The sequence below is a fragment of the Cnephaeus nilssonii genome (genome assembly GCF_951640355.1).
Source record: "Cnephaeus nilssonii genome assembly, chromosome: 11".
In the NCBI taxonomy this organism is placed as follows: Eukaryota; Metazoa; Chordata; class Mammalia; order Chiroptera; family Vespertilionidae; genus Cnephaeus; species Cnephaeus nilssonii.
In genome coordinates, this window is record NC_137082.1 from 29,589,628 (window position 1) to 29,611,470 (window position 21,843).

General features: G+C 54.0%; 1 protein-coding gene across 1 annotated transcript; it reads left to right on the plus strand.

Moving 5' to 3' along the window:
* Positions 1–157: 157 nt before the first annotated feature.
* Positions 158–20,647, plus strand: ADRA1D (adrenoceptor alpha 1D). Its single transcript, XM_079784410.1, has 2 exons — positions 158–1,833; positions 19,204–20,647. Exons 1-2 carry the CDS (start codon positions 708–710, stop codon positions 19,800–19,802), a joined length of 1,725 nt encoding a protein of 574 aa, XP_079640536.1. The 5' UTR covers positions 158–707; the 3' UTR covers positions 19,803–20,647.
* The last annotated feature ends 1,196 nt before the right edge of the window (positions 20,648–21,843 follow it).

A 21,843-nucleotide genomic window follows, 5' to 3' on the forward strand; every position in this document is an offset into this window, starting at 1 on the left:
GGAGCCCGGGGACCCGAGAATGGCTCCTTCTACACTCCGCGAACCCAAGGGCACCAGCAAGTGACCGAGAGGTTGGGGAAAGGGCGGGAGGAAGGGGGACACAGCTGAGGGGAAAGGGAGTGGAGCCGGGGAGGGGCGAGGGAGGGATCGCGGAGCAGACCTCGAGGAGAGAGGGCGGCCGGGGACACCCGCGGCGAGGCTGGGGTGGCTGCCGCGGGGCTGGAGTGCGCGGCAGCGCCCCTCATCCTCCGGACCCCCGCTTGGCGGGAGCGCACAGCCCCGACCCGCGGCGCAAGTGGCGTCCCCACCCCCCGGCGCCGGCCGCCCCCTCGCCGTCCCCGCGCTGCCCCTCCTCCGTCCCGCCCCCAGCGCCCGGTCGCGAGCGCCGCAGTGGCCGCCGCCTGCACCGCCCGGGCGGGAGCCGGCGCTGTACCCGCTCGCCTAGGCACTCAGAGCGGCTCGCCGGCGGCCCGGCTCTCCCGTCCGACTCCACGCCGGCCTCGGGGAGCCCCGGCCGCCGCCCCTCCGCCCCCCTCTGCTTGCGGCCAGCGGAGCTCCGCGTCGCGGGAACTTGGGCAGGACTCCGACGGTACCGGGGCGCGGGGCGCGGGGCTGGCCCGGAGCCCTGCGGCTATGTCCGGTGACCTCCTCCCTGACAGTCACTTCTCCTGTGCCCGGGTCCTGCCACCCGACGGCCGCGCGTTGAGATGACTTTCCGCGATCTACTGAGCGCCAGTTTCGAGGGACCCCGCCCGAACAGCAGCGGCGCCTCGGGCTCCAGCGCGGGCGGCGGAGGGGGCGGTGCGGGCGGCGCAGCCGCCTCGGAGGGCCCGGCGGTGGGCGGCGTGCCGGGGGCCGCGGGTGGCAGCGGCGGCGGCGGCAGCGTGGTGGGCGCGGGCAGTGGCGAGGACAACCAGAGCTCCTCCGGGGAGCCGGGGGCCGTGGGCGCCGGCGGCGAGGTGAACGGCACGGCGGCCGTCGGGGGTCTGGTGGTGAGCGCGCAGAGCGTGGGCGTGGGCGTCTTTCTGGCCGCCTTCATCCTCCTGGCTGTGGCGGGCAACCTGCTTGTCATCCTCTCGGTGGCCTGCAACCGCCACCTGCAGACGGTCACCAACTATTTCATCGTGAACCTGGCCGTGGCCGACCTGCTGCTGAGCACCACGGTGCTGCCCTTCTCGGCCACCATGGAGGTTCTGGGCTTCTGGGCCTTCGGCCGGGCCTTCTGCGACGTGTGGGCCGCCGTGGACGTGCTGTGCTGCACGGCCTCTATCCTCAGCCTCTGCACCATCTCGGTGGACCGGTACGTGGGCGTGCGCCACTCACTCAAGTACCCCACCATCATGACGGAGCGCAAGGCGGCCGCCATCCTGGCGCTGCTCTGGGCCGTGGCCCTCGTGGTGTCTGTGGGGCCCCTGCTGGGCTGGAAGGAGCCGGTGCCCCCCGACGAGCGCTTTTGCAGCATCACCGAGGAGGTGGGCTACGCCGTCTTCTCCTCGGTGTGCTCCTTCTACCTGCCCATGGCCGTCATCATAGTCATGTACTGCCGCGTGTACGTGGTAGCACGCAGCACCACGCGCAGCCTGGAGGCAGGCGTCAAGCGGGAGCGGGGCAAGGCCTCCGAGGTGGTGCTGCGCATCCACTGCCGTGGCGCCGCCTCGGCTACGGACGGGGCGCACCGAGGGTTGCGCAGCGCCAAGGGCCACACCTTCCGCAGCTCGCTGTCGGTGCGCCTGCTCAAGTTCTCCCGCGAGAAGAAGGCTGCCAAGACGCTGGCCATCGTCGTGGGAGTCTTCGTGCTCTGCTGGTTCCCCTTCTTCTTCGTCCTGCCACTTGGTGAGTGACCCCTCTCCCACCAGCCCTTCCTTCCTGAGCCTGTAGCGATGCCTTCCTGGCACCCAGGCTTGGCTGGGCCCCCCCAGCTGGAGAGTGGCTCTCCACCTGAACATGGAAGGTGGGCTTAGCAACCTCCCCGTCCCTTAGACCCGTGGTCGGCCAACTGCGGCTCGCGAGCCACATGCGGCTCTTTGGCCCCTTGAGTGTGGCTCTTCCACAAAAATACCACGGCCTGGGCAAGTCTATTTTGAAGAAGTGGCGTTAGAAGAAGTTTAAGTTTAAAAAATTTGGCTCTCAAAAGAAATTTCAGTCGTTGTACTGTTGATATTTGGCTCTGTTGACTAATGAGTTTGCCGACCACTGCTAGACAGAGTGTGGCCCTGCTTTTGGGGGGGGGGGGGGGGGGGGAGACAAACAAGAGGCTCTTCGTGCTTGCTGAATTTGTTTCACAGGGTTCTAACTTTTCTGTCCTTCCACTCCCCCTTCATTGTCATTAAAATCCTGGGTTTGTTTTACCCTCTGGGCGCCGCTAAATATAAAAGGTCAATGGAAATCTGTGCAAGCATCTGCTCATAGTATGTAACAGCAGTAGATGTGTTCACCTACATGTTAACAGACACACACACACACACACACACACACACAGATATACATGTCAACCCCCAGAGGTGGGCACACAGACAGGGTGGGCCTACATTCGCTCACGGGCAGCAAGCCCTGCCCAGTCAACATGCACATCAGCAGGCACCAGAAGCCACCTGCTTTCCCCAGCACTCATTCAGTTTGGAAGCTGACCCCCTCCGGAGACCCTCCCCCGCTGGAGTCTGTGAGTGCCCTGGGCTCTAACTTCTGCATCCTCCTCTTGGAATTGGGGGAGGGGCTGTGTGGGGGTACTACGAAGGAAAGGGAAGGGGGCAAACTATCAAATGGGACATTGAGGTTGTTCGTCGTCTTTCTTAAATTTACTGAGTTTCTCAGCACTTCTGAAAAACTTTCCTGTTTCTCCCACGAGGGTCCCTGCGGACCTGGAAAGTGGGCAGCAGTTCTGAGGGGCTTCCTCCCACACCCAAGGGTCCTCCTGGAAGCCTTGGGGCTGGGTCAGCCCCGGAAGGAGAAGGAGAACAGCGTTTCCGGGGACAAATTTACCCTGAGTCATTTCGCCCATGGCTGCAACCTCAGCAGGCCCAAGCAGGGACCTCCCCTGCCTTTCCCTGGCCTGCTTCTTCCACACGCTGCAGCTGAGTCGGGAAAGGGACAATGGCCTCCCTCCTGCTCCCCTGCTGGCTCTCCACACAGCAGCCAGAGTGATCTTTATACATTATAAATTAGAGTGTCACTCTCGATGAAAACCCCTCAATGCTTTCTCACTGCCCTGGGAACAAAATCTAAACTCTCCATTATGGCCTATGAGAAGGTGACCTTCAAACGTATCATTGTCCAAACCAAAATGGGACCCCAGGAATACTTCTGCTTAGAACACAGGCAGGAACCAGGACAGTAGGGACAAACCCGGACATGTGGTCCCCTTCCTGTAAGGAGAGCCCCACATGATGGGCTGCCTGCCCTCTGGCCTCATGGCTTGGCTGCCCTGCCTTTTGCTCACTGGCCCTCTGGCCCCTCTGACCCTCTGACCCTCTTCTGGTTCCTTGCCCACATCCCTCATGCTCTTGCATCTGCTCTTCCCTCTGTCTGGCCTGGCCTGCCCAACCCCTCCTGGCTAACTCCCCATCCTTTAGGTCTCTGCATAAATGTCCCCTCTTCAGAGAGGCCTTCCCAGAACTCAGTCTCAGTGTGTCTTTCTCGGCATTTTCTCCCTCGTGGCTCAGGCTCTCCTCCTTTACTAGCTCCTTAGCTATAATCACGTCTGGGTGTTGCTTGGTTTGGTGTCTGACTTCCCCGACTGGCCCACAGGCTCTGCAAGGGCAGGACTGTGCTGGTGGGGGAAGTCAGACACAGCACCCAGCACAGTGCCTGGCATATGAAGAGCAATAGAGCACAGCAGCAAGGACCACAGGATCTGGTACCAGATAGCCTGGGTTCGAATCCCAGCTCTGCTTCTTACTAGCTGGGTAACTTCCGGCAAATCCCAGAACCTCTCTGTGCCTCTCTTTCCTCATCTATAAAATAAGGATGATGGTGATGGTTATAATGACGGCCTACAGGGGGGTTAATAAGACTTCAGTGAGGTATTATGTGTGACTGTAACATGGTGAGTGCCATGTGAGCTGTGGCTTTGGCAGTGGATGCTCAGTATAAGATAAGAAATGAATAAATCACCGACTTGAAAGTCACTCAGCCAGAGGCTGTGGTGGGGATAAGGAGAGGGATGGAGGGGGAAGGGAGAGGCAGATAGGCAGAAAGAGAAAGTCTGTGTGCCCCCCTTTAGAAACCCACCCACCCAGTATTTAGAACCACACGCCCCCCAAGCCATCACCCAGGCTTCTTGCTCTACCAACCAACCCCTGCTCCAGCTGTGCTCTGTCATCCCAGGTGCCCTCATCCTCCCCCTGCCCCTTGGTTCATACCAGTTCCCTGTAGGAAATAATCAACCTGTGTGTAGACTGCCATCTCCCCTATGGTCTTTTAACTTCTTTTCAAATTTCTAGTTACAGAATAATGCACATAAAAAGAAAATAATATAGCAAGTGCCCATGTACCCATAATCACCCATATTGAATAGATGTTCACATTTTTGCCATATTCGCCTCTGATCCCTTTTTCTCTCTTTTTGCAAAGAAATAGAACACAGCCACAGCTAAGTTCCCTTCTCCTGTCCTTTTTTGCTCCCTCCCTTCCCAAAGGCAAATCTGGTATTTATCACTCCCACACATTTGTACTCTTCCCACAAATATCTGTACCCATAATGATAGAGAATATTGTTTTGTGTGCCTTTAGGATTTATGTAAATCGCACCACCGTGCCTTGCGCATCAATCTTCAGTTTGCCTTTTTCACCCAACATGGTGTCGTTGAGATTTATCCATGTCCATGCTGGCTCATTTCAGCAGCAGCGTGGTGCCCTGCTTGAGAGTGTTCCGTGGTGTGTTGATGCAGTCTCCTGCTGAGTGCTCCGTGCTTCCAATTTCTCACTGATACAATCAACACGGAAAGCGGCTACTGTTTTCTGAGGTCTAGATCACGTGTCCCCCTCTTCCAGGAAATCATCCCCAAATGTCCATGGCCTTTGCCCCTGGCTGGTACACACTGCTCTTTCTTAATCCCTCCATCTCTGCTGCTCCTCACATCTGGCGTGGCGACCCTTGGAGGGGGCTCTCCTTGCCTCCACCTTCCTGCTGGTCTGTGGTGTGCCCAGCCTCCCAGGGCACCTCACTGAACCCCAGAGCAGAGCCCACGGCCGCTGGTGGAGCTGAATTGAGTGGAATGTGGCAATAGCAAACACACAGGACAGAGGCCAAGCAGGGACACAGAATATTCCAATCGCCACGATGTGACTCTGAGGGTAGATCAACAGAGAGAACAGGAGGATGGAGCCAGAGGTGGAGAAAGGGTGTCCTGAGGGTTATGCAGGAGGGCCCAGGGGGTCAGGAGGTCCTGACACTCCCCAGCACTGGCTCAGGCCTGGAGGAGGAAGGCACCATTGAAGGAACAGGGAATATTCTGAGCAGCAACTTGCAGGGTGGGGGGTGGGGGTGCGGGGATAGAATGTAGCATCCAGGGGGTTGGTAGGAGGTGCCAGTATGTGGTGGGGGTGTGTGAAAAACATTGGGAACTTAGATAAGAGGGTCAAGAATGGGAGTGATTGCAGAAGCAGAGAGAGGATGGAGAGGCAAAGAAAAGAGAGGGGCTGGGGAGCCCCCACTTTGAAGAAATCAGGAGGAGGCTGAGAAGGGGGAAGTCAGGAGGACTGACACTTTTCAGCTCCCTCAAGCCCTGGTCCCACACCAGATGTGAGGAGCAGCAGGGAAGGAGAGGCTGAAAAAGCAGTCGGTGCCAGAAAGAGCCATAGGCCATGGCAACAAAGGCACCCAGTAGAGCCACAGTCTAGAGGGTGTCAAGCAGACCCAGGATGCTCCGTACCCACACCCTCCAGACACAAAGTCAAGTGGAAGCTGCAGCTATAGCACAGCAGTGACAGCCAGGGAGTGCACTGACCGCCCAGAGGGCACTGAGAGCCTTAAGAAGGGAACCCAGGGTCCCAGAGGGACCTAGGGACCTTGGCACCGGGAGCGAGTGACGGCCATTTATAAACTGAAATGCTGTGGGTCAGGCCGGAGCAGGAGTGGAGAGAGGAACAGATGGGGTGTCCTGAACCATAGGGACTCTGGGGGCCCAGGTCAATGGCCAGGAGAGATTGGGACACAGACGCCAGGCACCTAAAATCCTGAGTGGCCTGAAGAGGGCCTAGGGGTCACCCCCCACACCTCCAGATGCCCCCTTTCCCAGCGAGGAGCAACTGCAGGGCATGTGCCAGCAGGCAGAGAGTCAGCTCAGTGAACTCGAGACATCACCTGTCGGACCCTGCGATTTAGGGCAGCAAGTCCAGGGAAGGCAGCACCTGCCCTTCCAGGACACCTGGGGGGCTGTGTAAGGAATGAGAAATACCACTCGCCCCGTGAGAGGGCACTCACCTGCCTGGTGGTTCATACTGATGCCCAGCTGTGCTGTCTGCCCCGTGAAGAATGACCACACATCCAGGTTTGTCCAAGGCAGCCCTGGTTACACCTGTTGACCTACATGATTACTAATAGTGCCCCCTTTCACTCTCAGAGATGTTCCAGTCTGGACGATAGAGTTTATGGTCCCCAGTCCTTGGAGGAGGGGCTCTTGGCAGCCCTGCCAATGAGAGATCTGTGCCTCCTGCCCTCATCCCGGCAAGCTGGTGCAGGACCAGGTGCCGGGGAAAATCACAGGACGTTATGTAAAGGTTCCTTCTTACAAGGTTATGTAGCCAGATGTCTAGAGGAGCCCAGACTTGTAGCATGCATATGGGGAGGGGCATCAGTTAGAACCTGCTACCTGCAGACTTCCATGGAGGACCCCCAAAAAGAGGGGCATGACAAGGGTGGGGCCAGCTAGAAACACACCTGAAAGCCTCTGCCCTGGACCCTTAGTGCAAGGGCCCCCTCACTCACAGCCTTTGGGTGTAGAAATGCCAGTCACCTTCCCTGCAGGCAACAGGGGGACAGAGGGACTGGAGGAGCGCTGTCCCAGGCAGGCAAGCACCCATCTGCAGAGAGCGCCCTTCCTCTCCCAGGCGGCCCCAGAGGCCCCATCTCTCCTGATGCTCTCATGGCGGTAGCATCCGATCGGCCTGCCAGCCATACCCAGAAGTGGACCTGTCCGCTGAGACCTAGACACACACACATAGTCCGCCCCCTGTCATTCCTAACGGCCACAGGCAGATGCCCAGCTTGCACTCTTAGCTCTCTTTTGTTGGGCAGTCACCATGCCTCACTGGCCTCCTAGTCAGCCTCTGAATGTGTAGAATATGTCGGTCGCACAAAGCAGCCCCAGAGGCCCAGAGCTCACAGGCCCTTCCCAGATACACCTCCAGGTGAATAAGCTACCTGGAGGCTCTGATATTGGCCGTCCCAGGACACACTGGGACTCCAGCCATGTGGGAGCCAGACCTGGGGCTCCCTCCTGTATTGTCAGCCTAGGTCCCCTGACCACCTCCGCATTTAATTAGGTGCTCCCTCCTGCTCCAAGCATTCTGCACACCTTTATCACAGTGCACTGTCAATATTCTTACACATACCATCAGTGAGAGGAAACGGTACATATGTAGGCACAGAGGAGCGGAGGTCTTTGTGGGTCATCCTGTGGTTTGGGAAAACCTGGAATATACAATCTATGAGAAAACAGGTCATGAGATGAGGCCAGATGTCATCAACTGAATGGATAAATAAATGGTGATGTATTCATTGACTGGACTACTATACTGGAGACTGTGAGCCGTGCTGAGGAATTGGTGTCCAGGAAAATAACGAACCTGATGACAATAGCAGCATAGATGGGCTTCATGGACACTATGCTGAGCAAAATAAGCCAGATCCGAAATGAAAAGCTAACATATTATATGATTCTGTGTATATGACATTCAAAAACAGGTGAAACTAATCAGGATGGTAGTACAAAGAAACTTTTCCAAAGAGCCAGAAATATTCTATCTTGATCTGGGTGGTGACTACATTGGTGTATGCATATGTAAACTTAACAAGCCATACTCTTAGGATGTATGTACTTTATAAACCTGACTGTCAACATCTTATGCCCGAATGAAGAGAAAGAAAGAGGGAGGAGGCAGGAGGAGACTGTGAGCCGTGCTGAGGAATTGGTGTCCAGACTTTGGAGGCACACTTTGGCAGCCAGCTGTGGAGGGTAGACTCAGTGTGTGCGTCAGAAGGGTGTTGGCCACGCGCCAAAGGACTCATCTCCACAGGCTCCCTGAGGTCACAGACACAGGAGGAGAGGCGTGGTGTGCTTCAGATCCTCAGTAATGGCTATTCTGTTCTGTCCCCTGGCCCGAAAGTTTGAAGAAGGGGCTGGCATTACGTCTCCTATCTATGCTTTTGTGGCACCTGGCGCACAGTAGATGCTCAGTCAGTGTGCGTAGAAGGAGGAAGTGGCATGGCCTCTTCACATCCTGCCAAGCGTCTGGGTGGCAAAGCACAGCTCTCTCTCTCTTTTTTTTTAATTGTGGTAAGAATATAACATGAGATCTACCCTCTTAAAATTTTTAAGTACTATACCATGCAGTATTGTTAACTAGGCACCTGTATCGCAGGTCTCTAAAACTTGCTCATTTTGTTTAAGTGAAACTTTATGCATGTTGATTAGCAACTCCCCCTTCCTCTCCCTCCAACCCCTCTTAGATTCGATGAATTTGTCTGCAGGCAGACCTTGTTTCATTGCACACGTCACTTTATTTGTGCTTCACAGATGTTGCTTTTTTTTTTTTACAAATTGAAGTCAAGTCCCTCCACCAGCAAACATGCCACAACTCGCTTTATTGTGGTGTTCTGGAACCACCCCCGCAATATCTCTGAGCTGTGCCTGTATTTTAGATACCTCATACAAGTGGAATCAAGCAGTCCTTCTGTGAGTGGCTGATTTCACTTAGGGTAACAGCCCGCTATGTAAAGCCAACCATCCTTACGAGTGATGCATTGGGAATGGCCCCCCATTTGTGTGACCAGAAAAAAATTTTTAAGCATAGCAGCTAACATTTACTGAATGATTCCTGTGAATAAGAAATTATCTGGGGCTAGGGTTTTCCCCTTGTTTTTAATATGATGGATAGTTTCAAACACATACTAAGTAGAAAGAGCAGTATGATGATGCCCAGGAACCTGTGACCCAGCTACAACTGTCTATACAAGGCCAGTCTTGGTTCATCTCAACCCCTACCCATTTTCCCACCACTGCAGATTATTTTGAAGAAAATTCAGACATCATATCAGTTCGTCTGTAAATTCTTCAATATGTATTTCAGAAAATAATAACTTTTAAAAATAACCATAATCATTCATAACACAAAAATAATTGTTTAACAGCATCAAATACCTACCTAGTGTTCAAATGTTGCCTATTGCCTCAAATTTTGAGTTTGTTTAAATTAGGATCCAAAAAAGGTACATTCATTGCACATGGTTGATTTGCATCCTAGGTCTCTTTAGTTGGTAAGATTCCACTTCACCCACCTTTTTCCTTTAAACTTATTTGGTGAAGAACCCAGATTGTTTGCCTCCAGGAGTAGCCCACCGTCTGGGATTTGCATCCCCATAGTGCCATTAATGTGTTCCTCTGTTGCCTGTACCTCCTGTAAACTGAATTCTTTTTTTTTTTGTAATATCAAGATTAATCAAGGCTTTAGGTTCCATCAGCCTAATCCATCCATTATAAAGTGTCCCATCAGCCTTTTACAAAACGGCTATCTTAGCAGCCACTAACCATGGCCTGGAAATTTAAAGTGGTGATACCTGAATTCTGTCATCCCTTGTGCATTTGTTGGTTGAAATTCTAAAAAGAACTTGCCACTGCCTGTTTGGTTACTTGGAAGAGTCTGTACAGGAAAAGCTGATTGACCCTGACCTTGACCAAACCTTCAACTCCCTATCCTTACCTTAGGCCTCCCTCCCCAGCTACTGCCGTGATCCACCACTTCACCTTCTCTTGCCATCTTAAACTCCCTCATCTCCACCCATTTCTGAGAGCCCTAGCCCTTGAATCTGGCCATTCTATCATGTGGAACATAGTAGTAGTGTGCCAGTAAATATTTAACAATTGGCTCTGGAGTGGGGGCTAATTTGTAGCACCTGCCCATTTCCATGGTGTAACTATCCCCACTGTGATCAATTTCAAGCTACCAAAGAGACATCAGCCAGCTTGCAAAGTTCTTCGGAAATTTAACAATCAGCTCATGTGAGCCAGTGCAAGCCAGTGTCTAGCTGAGCACTTGCCAACGAGAAATCACTTTTCATAGGCAGGCTTCCTCCTCCGGGTAGCCTCAGAGTGGCCCCAGAAGTCCTGCATGTCCCCTGTTGGCTCTGAATCTCTCTCAACCCCTTTCTGCCCTAAGGGGTCTCACTCTCTGTTGCTGCTCAGCCCTCCCTGTCTTCCACCTCTCCTCTGCATACACACAGCATGTAGATGTGTCCTGAACTTCCCCCAACAAATGATTTGCCCTCAATCCTGTGGCTCCTTCACCCTCACCCCCATCTTCTCACTATAATCTTTCCTGCTTTTTACCTACTTGCAAGAATATCCTGTGCTACTTGCTTCTTTTAAAAATAGTTTTATATTAATCTTAATCCTAAATGTCAGAGCTGGGCCCTGGCCAATGTGGCTCAGCTGGTTGGGCGTCATCCTGTGCACTGAAGGGTTGCTGGTTCGATTCCGGTCAGGTTACATGCTGGGGTTGTGAGCTTGATCCCTGGCAGGGGGCATGCAGGAGGCAGCCAATCAGTATTTCACTCTCACACTGATGTTTCTATCTCTCTCTCCCTCTCCTTTCTTCTCTCTCTAAAAATCAATAAAATCTTAAAAAACAAAATAAGTGTCAGAGCTGGGACTGGAATCCAAGCACTCTGGCTCCAGAGTCCTTGTTACTTCCTGCCAGGGTCAGAGGTCAGGCTAGGGCCAGGGTTCAGGTCAGTTGGCAGCCATGATTTAAGCTTTAAGTCTCACTGAACCCCTTGGCCCCTGCACTCATCCCCCAGGCTCAGTTTCATGCTCCCTTATGCCCAAGATCCTGGCCACAATGGTGTCCTGAGCATTGCCATGGGACAAGGCCACTTCCTGTGTGACTTAATGCTCTCAGAGACCCCAGAAGACCCCGAGAGTCCTTGAACCCCTCCCTCAAGAGAAAGTTTCTGAGGCCCTGCCTGAGCCCTGCCTCACCCTGCTTCATGAGCTTTATGCCCACCAGAAGGTCTCCTGCGAATGCTGGAGGATTTGTCTGCCCTGGGTGACCCACCCAACAGGGTCCTGGGCCCCTGAGAGCTGGTATTAGGGCCTCGTGGGCAATGCCTAGCAGCTCAGTGCTGGGACTCCTGAACAGAGTGACCACTACCTGGGGACCTTCTCTCCTCTGGCATAAGCACTGATCTGCTCAGATCCATGAGCCATTGGTCAGCCCAGCCCCTGAGCTGAGAGGCTCATGCTCTGATCAGGGTCTACTTCAGCTGAGCACAAGAGCCATTTGACAGGGACTTCAGCCTTGGGCACCCAGAGCTTGGGATTTGGCTACTCAAAGGCACAGAACAGGAAATAATGAGTTAAGAAGAGGCAACAAAGAGTAGAACGAAGGGGGAGAAATAGGGAAGGTGGAAAGGGAGAAAAGGGGAGGGAAGAGTTGAAGGGAAATGGGTGGGGCCCAGTGTAGGACTCAGGACAGGTCTGTGACTCATCTTCTTCCCTTGGACCCCACCAAGCGGCCACCGTGGCTCTAGGAGCTTCCTCCAACCCCACTAAGGTGTAGGGGAAGGGAAGACTGGTGCAGCCTGATATTTCATAGTTGGCTGCCAGTTATGAGCAAGGCTGGCTGTGAATTCTGACATTGTGCCAAGAAAGAACGAGTTCCCCCTGGTGAGGCCAAAACAATGCTGTTAATCACACAGTCTGCCCCTTGGCTTCAGAGCTGTCACTCCTCAATGAGGCTTGGCCACATTGGTCACCACCAGCCTTAACTGGCATCTCAGCCTCAATTCCTGGGCCTGGCCATTCCTGTTCCTCAGGAGAGGGGACTAGACTGTGATGATCCAGGCTGCAAATACACACACCCCTAACCTCACAAGCTGCTACCTCAGTTTCCCCAAAAAGTGTGGGCCAGAATGGCCCAGCCATCAGGCCAGAGAGTGAGCTCACCCGCTGACACAGAAGAGGCCCTGCCACTTCTGACCAGCGGTGTCTGCCTGCCTTGCTCCAGCCTGTCTGTTGAGTAGGGAGAAGTGGGCACAGATGTGCATACTCGTGCCCTGCCTTTCCCAGCAGTCGGCAGAAGAATTGGTCCAGTGACAATGACATATTCCCACCATTGTAGGTTGGGAAGCAAGCAAAATAACTTGAAGACATGTCCTTAGGCGTCTTAGGTCCGGTCCCTAGATGCAGAGCCTGAGAAGGGGGTTCTTATGCAAGTGATGGACTGAGGAAGGATCTCAGGAGGCACCTGCAAGTAAGGGAGGGAAGTAGGCTAGGGCAGGAAAGAGCTAACCCAGGATATGGTCTCAAAGTCTGGCCTCAGCCTGGTTCTACCAGAGCCCTGGAGCAAGATCGGCAGCACAGAACTGCACCACCTGGAGGCAAGGGAGCTGGCTTTTCCTATCCCATATCAGTTTGTCCCTGGCGGTGAGCTGCCCCTTGGTAGGGAGGTGTCATCTCCCAGTTGAAGCAGCTCCATTAGCCAAGGACAGTTCTCCAGAGAAGGGACTAACTACTATGAGCTTTAGCAGCCACCACTCAGCATCTGAGGGCTGATGCACCTGGGCGAGGCACCAACAGCATCTACTTCAAGTCTTAGAGGTGACTTTTGAGCAAAGACTTGAAGGAGAGGAAGGAGATGGCCACGCAGCTCTGTGGCTCCTCCTAGATGGTGGGGGTTTGTTTGGTACTCTTTCTTGAGAAGTAGCTCCCATGAGCAGGCAACAGCCCAGCCCTTGTGAGTGTCCTACATAGCAGGCCCCACAGGGCACCCTAGATGCCACACAGAAGGCCAACAAATGCCACCTAGCCTACTGGAGGCAGAATCAAGAGGTGCTCGAGGAATACACAGTCCAGAAACTACTATCCCAAGGCAGTGGGATTAATCACAGAAACAATCCTAGAGAAGGTGGTCCTAAGCCCGAGTCGAAGAAGGGGAGTACTCACTATGGAGACAGAAGGAGGGCCATCCTGGCCAGGCCAGCATGCGAAAGCCCAGAGGTGGGGATGAGGCAGCTAGTGTTTGTGGCTCTTCCAGAATCCCTGGAAGAACAAGAGAAGTTCTATTTCTATCTTTACAAGATGCTACAGGAAGACCAAGTGCTTTAGGGCTAGATTGATTCAAGTTCAGAACTTGACCCTATCCCTTGCCCTCTGGAGATAACCAGACTCTTTCTGCAAGGTGGATGCCAGTGCCATGAGAGTTGAATGAGAAGTACAGCCTGGCTAGTGTGGCTCAGTGGTTGAACGTCAACCTAATAAACCAAGAGGTCATGGTTTGATTCCCGGTCAGGGCACATGGCTGAGTTGGGCATCGATCCCCAGTGTGGGGTGTGCAGAGGCAGCCGATTAATGATTCTCTTTCATCATTGATGTTTCTCTCTCTCTCCCTCTCCCTTCCTCTCTGAACTGTGAACTGTGGGAACAAAGCTGATGGACACAGTGAAGAGTAGCTCAAATAGTACAGGAGAAGGTGCTGAGTGCTGTGAAAAACAACAGAGCTGGTTGAGGAGGTGGAGAGCACAGGGCTGCAGGGAGGACATTGTAATTTTAAATGGAGAGTCAGAGACCTCACTGCCTTTACAAGACTCTTCTAAGGGAACTCTTACACTGAGCCGTGGGGACATAAGGAAGAAGCAGCAAAGGAAATTGACATGGAGTCAGAAACCTAAGAGAGTGGCACCTGGAAGCCATGTGAGATGACAAGTGTCCAGGATGTACAAGAGATGTGTCTTCAGGGTGGAGACCTGTGTGGGTTGGGGCTGTGGGGCAAGGTGGTGGAGTGAAAAGCAGGTAGGGAAGAGGAGACAGGTGTGAATGGAAAGGGTGGAGAGAATGAGGGTGCAGCTGTGACAGAGACAAGCTCACAGGTGACCGGTGGCTCAAGAGCAGAACAGCACAAGTAGGTGATGAGCCTTGCGTGAGAGGAGTGACTCCTTTCTTACCAAGCAGGGAGAGAGAGGAGGAAGGTTTGAGCGCTTCCCCAACTTCTTTAGCTTCTGTTTTCTCCGTGAAACAGGAAGTGAGGTCAGTGCTCTGGAGAAGGTGAAGGGGCGGCCACAAGGCTTGTAGGGAAGAGTCAAGGCTCAAAGGAGCTAGTGCAGGAATAGGGGAGAGCTAGCTGAGGATGGTGGCGAGATTGCTGGAAACAAAGGACATTAAACTGAGGTCGAGACCTTAAGTGTGTTTAGGGTGAATTGCTCCAGAGTTAGGATCTGGCTGGAGAAGTGCAACCTAAATCCAGAAAGACATGGATGTGGGAGCATTGCAAGAGAGTTGGAGTCTCAGCCAAGCCAAGAAGGAAGCAAACAGAGCTGATGGGAGAAACCAAGGGGCTGGCAGCTCAAAGTACAGATGAGAGCGGGAGGGAGGGAAGCTGCAGTCAGCAGTGGAAGTGGGTTCTAAGTGAAGAAATAAAATGCTCAGACATGTTTTAAAAGAATCCCCCAGCTGCTATAGAGAACAGGGTTCTGGGGCAGGAGCCCACTTGAAAGGGCACTGCACGCGGTAGTTGGGACTGATGGTGCTGGGACCAGGGTGATAACGGGATGGTGCACAGTGGGGGGGATTCTGGGACTGATAGGAGTTGGCAATGATGGGATGTAGGGTGCAATAGAGAGGGGTCAGAATGTATTGAGTATCTACGATATGCCAAGCATGGTGTGGGGAGCTTACCATTTAAGGTTAAGATAGACAGGAAACCGCTAGTTACTTGCAGTGTTCTTGGCACTTAGAAGTGAGTAGATATGCTGGGGTGGGGGGAGTGGTGAGGAGGAGGGAGTGCAGCTAAACTCTGCTGGCTTGGGAGGGGGGTGCAGGGGAAGGCTTCCAAGAGGAGGTGCCATTGGAGCTGGCACTGCCAGGTGGCAGAAAGAGGAAGGGCATCCAGAATGACCATGTGCAAAAGCCCAAAGGCAAGACTGAGGAGCCCGCTATGGCCAGAGGGCAGTGAGAAGTCAGTGTGGCCACTCACCTAATGCACATAAAGACAGAAGTAAGACTGCAGAGAGACGCAGGAACCACAAGAGAAAAGGGAGTGAGGGGGCGATGCTGGGCTCCTGGATGGAGAGGTGGGAAGGTGAGGGAGGGCATGCCATGTGAGCCTCTGGCTCCAGTGACGGCTGCCAAGATGAGTTAGCACAGCTGGGCTTCGTGCTTGCAAGAAAGGCTGTGGGGAAAGTGGGGAGTGGGAGAGAGCCAGAAAAGGGAGCTGCCAGGCACTGAGAGAGTGGCCTTGTCTCAGAGTCCCCAACTGTCCATTGCGGCTTTCCTGGATCTGAGCTACAGGTGCTGGCAAAGGTGTGTGCTGGGCAGCTGGAGAGGAGTGAGGAGGCAAGACAAGGGAGTCAGCTGGTCAACCGGAGTAGCCATAACTCAAGAGTAGCTGGGGGAGGAGAAAGCTGGGAGTGGCTGAGAAGCACTTATCCACTGATGTCCCCACAGCAGGGCAGCGACAATGCTGACAATGCCCCTGGGCAGAGGTGGGTGTGAGAGTTAGAACTGCCATCTATGAAGGGAACAGGACATGTCTCTTGGGAGCTACTGCTTGTGGAAGCTGGAGCCCAAGGCACAGATGTCTATTTTCCAGGCAAGATGTCTGCACACAGTGGGCAGAGAGCAAATAAACCAAGTTGTGGCAGATGCTGTTGGTGCCTCACCCATCTCCCTAGACCAGGGGTCCTCAAACTTTTTAATCAGGGGGCCAGTTCACTGTCCCTCAGACCGTTGGAGGGCCGGACTATAGTTTAAAAAAAAAAAAACTATGAACAAATTCCTATGCACACTGCACATATCTTATTTTGAAGTAAAAAAACAAAACGGCAAAAACACCCGCAAGTGGCCCGCGGGCCGGAGTTTGAGGACGCCTGGCCTAGACCTTCAGTGCACTAGTGGGCTAACTTCCACCCCAGCACCTGCCTTCGTCTCTCTGCCTGGGGGCTCTGCCTACCAGGATCCTCCTTGCCCCTCACACAGCAGGCAGGAAGTATGGAATAACTACGGGAGTGGGTATATAGATACCTCACCTCCCTCACCCCAGAAGGGTGGAGGGTGGTAACTCTGAGGTTCCTATTCTCCACTGTCTCCCAAAGCTCCCGAGCTTTTATTGGCTTTCTTGTCTTTTCTATCTCTTATTTCCCACTCCACTACCCGGGATTCACTTACCCCCCAAATTAACAACTTGTCTCGGGGCCTGCTCCTGGGGGCGCCTAACGTAAGATGTCAGCAGGAAACATGGGGGCTGCAAGGCCGTTTGAGTCCCAGCTCCTTTTGTGTAAGGAATCCCCAGCTGGCGGCAGGCTTCTGTACAGGTTGGTTGAGAATAAATTAGCAAGTTAATGTTTACAACAAGGCCCAGGCCATACAGTATGCCATGTCGCCTACTAATCCGAATCAAAACCACACTGATAACAATGCCCTTTGGCCAGCTTCAGACTCGTTGCTGAAAGCATAGTCCACCGATTTGTCATCCTGGGCTAAATATAAAAAATTGTGGCCTGAGTCAGAACGTTATTTTCAGCACTCTGTCTTACTTTCAGCAATTTGAGGGATGCTGTTCCGAGGGCTGCTTTCCTGGAGTCTGAGGGCAGCCCTGGCGGACCCCATATTCCAAAGACAACTATCCAACTCCTCTCCCAGGGGATAGTGTCTCCTCAACACACCCTGACCGATATCCCAGCCTCCCCCAAATCTACCAGGTCGAGGCTTCTGTTTCTGGCCACTCTCCAGAGCTGGGAAGTGGGTCCCTTCCAGATCTGAGGTCTCCTCTCTCCAAGGCCACAGAAATAAGGAAAGAAGGTGTGAGTGACAGGCGTATTTATTAAGAACTTGTTAAGTGCTAGACCCTGAAATTTATGAATCTTCACAAAATCCCTGCCAGACAAATATTATTTTTTTAAAATATATTTTTATTGCTATCAGAGAGGAAGGAAGAGGGAGAGAGAGATAGAAACATCAATGATGACAGAGAATCATGGATTGGCTGTCTCCTGCATGCCCCGCACTGGGGATTGTGCCCACAACCCGGGCATGGGCCCCGACCAGGAATCGAACCATGACCTCCTGGTTCATAGGTCGACGCTCAACCACTGAGCCATGCCGGCCGAGCCAGAGAAATATTATTGACTGTGTTTCACAGAAAGGGAAAGTGAGACTTCGCCAAAAAACTGGCTCAGGGCTACTTGACCAAGGTTTGAATGGCCGATGCCGCACAATGCTGAATGGCCTTCCTCCTCCTCCACGGTGTCTCTTAGCACCAGCACTTCTCTACATGGTGGGGGGCAGGTGATATGCAAGTGCCCCACATTCAAGAGGGGGACATGGTGCCCTGCCCCAGTAGGGGAACCTGCTCTTATTTCTTTGGGGGGAAGGGGAGGATCGAGCAGGTCTCACGATTTGTCAAGGCCCCCTACCCTGGCTGCTCAGCCTCTTAGGCACCTGCAGCTTCTGCCCAGAATGGGACACGCCTGCCACCTACCCTCTGCCCCTGCTGCTACTGAGGATGAGTGAGGCTGAGAGAGTGGCCTTCGCTCCTTGGATCATGCCTTTATGTTTTGTTGGGTGCTTTTCAGAGATATAATAGAGATGCCAGGTGAGCGGTTTATGGGAAGGTCTTCCTGGCCCAGCTCAGACCCCAGTGCCCCACCCCCTTTTGCCTGGCACTCCTCCCTGAAAGCCATCCCAGAAGCCTCCCCTGACCATGCCCACTGGGACAGCCCACTGCCCTGCATTCCGACAGCCGTGGACATTGTTTACTGAGGTTTGAGTCTAGGCCCGGTCTCTCACCTGCTTAAAAATATCCATGGCTCCTAACTGCCCACAAAATAAAAGCCGAACTTCCCAGAATTTAAGGCCCTTCTGTCCCAAGTTTTCTGAGTGCATTCTATACAACACTCCCAGGCCCCAGACTGGTTATCCTCTTGCCCATCTGGCCTCTCTACTCCCACACCCTCTGCCTTCCTATCCTGGCTGGCTCCTGCCCATTCTCTGAGATCCCACCTGCGCTCCCATGATATTGGATCCACATTGCTAACCAGGGAGCAGGGCCCTGTTTGAAGGGAGCCCAGCGCAGGGCCTGGCCTGGGGCAAGCCTTGCTCAGCGTTGGTCAGGAGTTCGTACCCTTTCTGTGCTAGGGACTATTTAAGAGCCCTTCTCAGAGTCACGCTTTCAAGTGCACTAAATAAAATACAAAGGTCTGCCAGTCAGATAGATTTCATCGAACCCTTTGTCAAAATATTTTTAAGTGAAATTTATGCCACGGTAATAAACGTGCTTCTACGTTAAGGCATGAAATGAGATCTAGAGGTGTGTGCCAATGATCATCATCTCCAATAGTGAGGCGCATAGACGGTATTTCAAAACATCTGCAACAACTGAACATGATAGGAAAATATCTACAGGACCTGGTAACATTAGGTTGAACCTTAGGAAACTGCCAATGTTGCACCAGTTTCGAGCTACACAAACTGTAATTTCGCCCTAACCGGTTTGGCTTAGTGGATAGAGCGTCGGCCTGCGGACTGAAGGGTCCCAGGTTTGATTCCGGTCAAGGGCATGTACCTTGGTTGCGGGCACATCCCCAGTAGGGAGTGTGCAGGAGGCAGCTGGTCGATGTTTCTCTCTCATCAATGTTTCTAACTCTCTATCCCTCTCCCTTCCTCTCTGTAAAAAATCAATAAAATAAAAAAAACTAATTTCATATGGTTTTGCCCAATTCTACTCCGGTTTGTTGCCTACCCTCATCATAAAGGGAAATGCTCAATTTCCGGTATTGAGAGTAAAACTAAGGATGACTCTTTTTCCCCATTTAAGTTCATGGACCCCCTGGAGTTATATCAGGGACCCCTTGGGGAGAAGTAGTTTGAGAGCCCCTAGTTGATGACTCAGCAAGGGCCCCTGGAGGTCGGGGAGGGTCGCCCCTTATCGTCCTGGGCTGCCTGGGCCTCCCTCCCCCTGGAGCATCTAACCCTCGTGGGTCTCTGCTCCCCGCAGGTTCCCTGTTCCCGGAGCTGAAGCCCTCGGAGAGCGTCTTCAAGGTCATCTTCTGGCTCGGCTACTTCAACAGCTGCGTGAACCCGCTCATCTACCCCTGCTCCAGCCGCGAGTTCAAGCGCGCCTTCCTGCGCCTCCTGCGCTGCCAGTGCCGGCGCCGCCGGCGCCGCCGCCCCCTCTGGCGGGTCTACGGCCGCCACTGGCGGGTCTCAACGGGCGGGCCGCGCCCCGACTGCGCCCCCAGCCCGGGTGCTGCGCTCCCCGGGGCCGCGCTGGCCCTCACCGAGCTCGCCGCCCCAGGCTCCCCAGGCACACCCGAGGTGCAGGCTACCGTCGCCGGCCGCGCAAAGCCGTGCGCTTTCCGCGAGTGGAGGCTGCCCGGGCCGTTCCGGAGGCCCACCACCCAGCTGCGGGCCAAGGTCTCCAGCCTGTCGCACAAGATCCGCGCCGGGAGCGCACCGCGCACGGAGGCCGCCTGCGCCCTGCGCTCCGAGGTGGAGGCTGTGTCCCTCGGCGTCCCCCACAACGTCGTGGAGGGCGCCACCTGTCAGGCCTACGAACTGGCGGACTGCGGCGACCTCCGGGAGACTGATATCTAAGGACCCCCAGAGCTAGGCCTGGGTGGGGGCGGGGGTGCTAGGGGAGGTGGGGGAGGTGGGGGGAGGGCGAGGACGGGAGGAGAAGCTAGCTTTGTTCCAGAGGCCCGTGTGGATCAGGGATTCGAAACTGATCAGGGCAGCTGCTTTCTAGCATCCGGGAGGAAGGGAGGCGGAGCGCTGCCCTGGAGGGGTGGAAGGTTGTGGGCCCCCACCAGACACAAATGCCCAAGCTCCGCCTTTGGGAGGGAGGGAGTGCGGACTCCGGGGGCCATTTGCTCCCAATCCCTATTTGAGAAACACTGCCCCATCCATGCCTTGAACCCTGGGTAGACAGCCCCAAGTCTGGCCAGACAGGCCTGTCCCTCCTCTTGGGGAGAAAGGGGCAGGGAGGCCCTGCATGGCTGCCCCACTGCCTCCCTAGGAAAACGTCACTGGGACCAGGGCTTCTCAGTGACCAGTTTCTCCTTACTGCCGACTGGAGGAACCTTGAGACCCGTCACCATCACCGCCACCGCCACCCATAAGCTTTGGTGGCAGATGGGATGACTGTTTTTACAAGCCTGTTGTATTTACCCGTGGACCCTGCTGGTACTCCTCCTTGCACACCGCATCACCTGACCCTGCCCCCCAGGACCTCCCCGCCCCCCCAGGGCCTTACTGTTTACACTCTGTACATAGCTCCTTGTGCCTGTGCCCATCACCTCCCGCTGGGATCCGGAGCTGTCAAATGGGGAGAGCTTTATTTGTCATTTTGAGACATATTTATTGGCAAGAGTACTTCTATTTTGTCCAAACTGTGCAAACTGTCCCTCTTTAGCTTATAACCTATAAAGAACTTTTTTTTTCTAAAATTCTTCAAGTACTAAAGGCCCATAACAGGATAGATTGGGTATTTGTGCACCTTTCTAGTTTCAACTTAACTGGCTCTTTCACTGTCCCTTTGGGACTTGTAGCATGACCAAAGGACTCTGGAGGAGGAGGATTTAAATTCACATGACCAGTCCTGGGAGACAAACAGTAATCATAAACACAAATTTTCGCTTTGTCAGTCTCCCCAGATGTACCTGTGATGCAGTCATCAGTTAAATGGGTGGAACATTACAAGCAGAAATACACAAGCTCAAGTAGACAGGTGTGCATGGTGAGTGAGAGAACACCTTCCCAGGAACCATGCTTGACACCCCAAGAGGGCCGCACTTTGCAGCACTTTGGCCACCCTAAAGCTGGGGACACTGGGGGACAGCCCTTATGGTCTCACAGGGGTGGGGGGCTGTTGGTCAAATCAGGGGTCCAGTATCAGAGGATTGAACACTGGGCTCCTGGGCAGGGGTCGTCGATAGCAGGGGAGGGTCCCTGAGCAGGGTGAACATTGGTTCCCACATGTTAGGGCAGGCAAGCCACCGGAGGTCAATAGTGGGGACAAGGGAGCAAGGTTGGGAAGGGAGTCTTCGTCAGGAGGATTTTTAGTGGGGGAGGGAGCCTCCTTGTCCCCATAACAGTGGGCATGGAGGCAGGCAGTGTGGGCAGCTCGGCCAGTACTTTCTGTCGGCACGATGATCAATCAGCAAAACGTGTCCGATGTTCAAGCCTCAGCCATCTCCTGGGCACAGCAGCGCTCTGCACCAGCTGCCTCCTCCTGTGCCCCCCATTCCAGGTACCCAGCCTTCAGGAGATGGGGGGTGCTGCAGAGGCCCCAGAGAGGCTGTGCTTCAACAGGGGCATCCAGGGACCCAGTTCTGATCACCAATAAAGCACTGAGTAGCTGACCTTGGTCTCAGGGCATGCCAGAATGTTGTAAATTGGCCAAGAGGAATGGAGGGAGTAGCAACAGCCCTTCTGGAGGAAGGAGCCTCTTGCCAGTGATTTTGGAGCCTTTGGAAGAAGTGCATTCACTGCACCATTTCCTGAGACCTCAGGTGCCCCAGCTCCCCGCCCCCGCCCCCCCAGCCTGGCCCACACAACTCTTAAAGACTGTCCCTGAAGTGCATATAAAAAGGGGTCATTGTCCCTTTTTTTATCACCTTGAAATGCCAAGGTGATT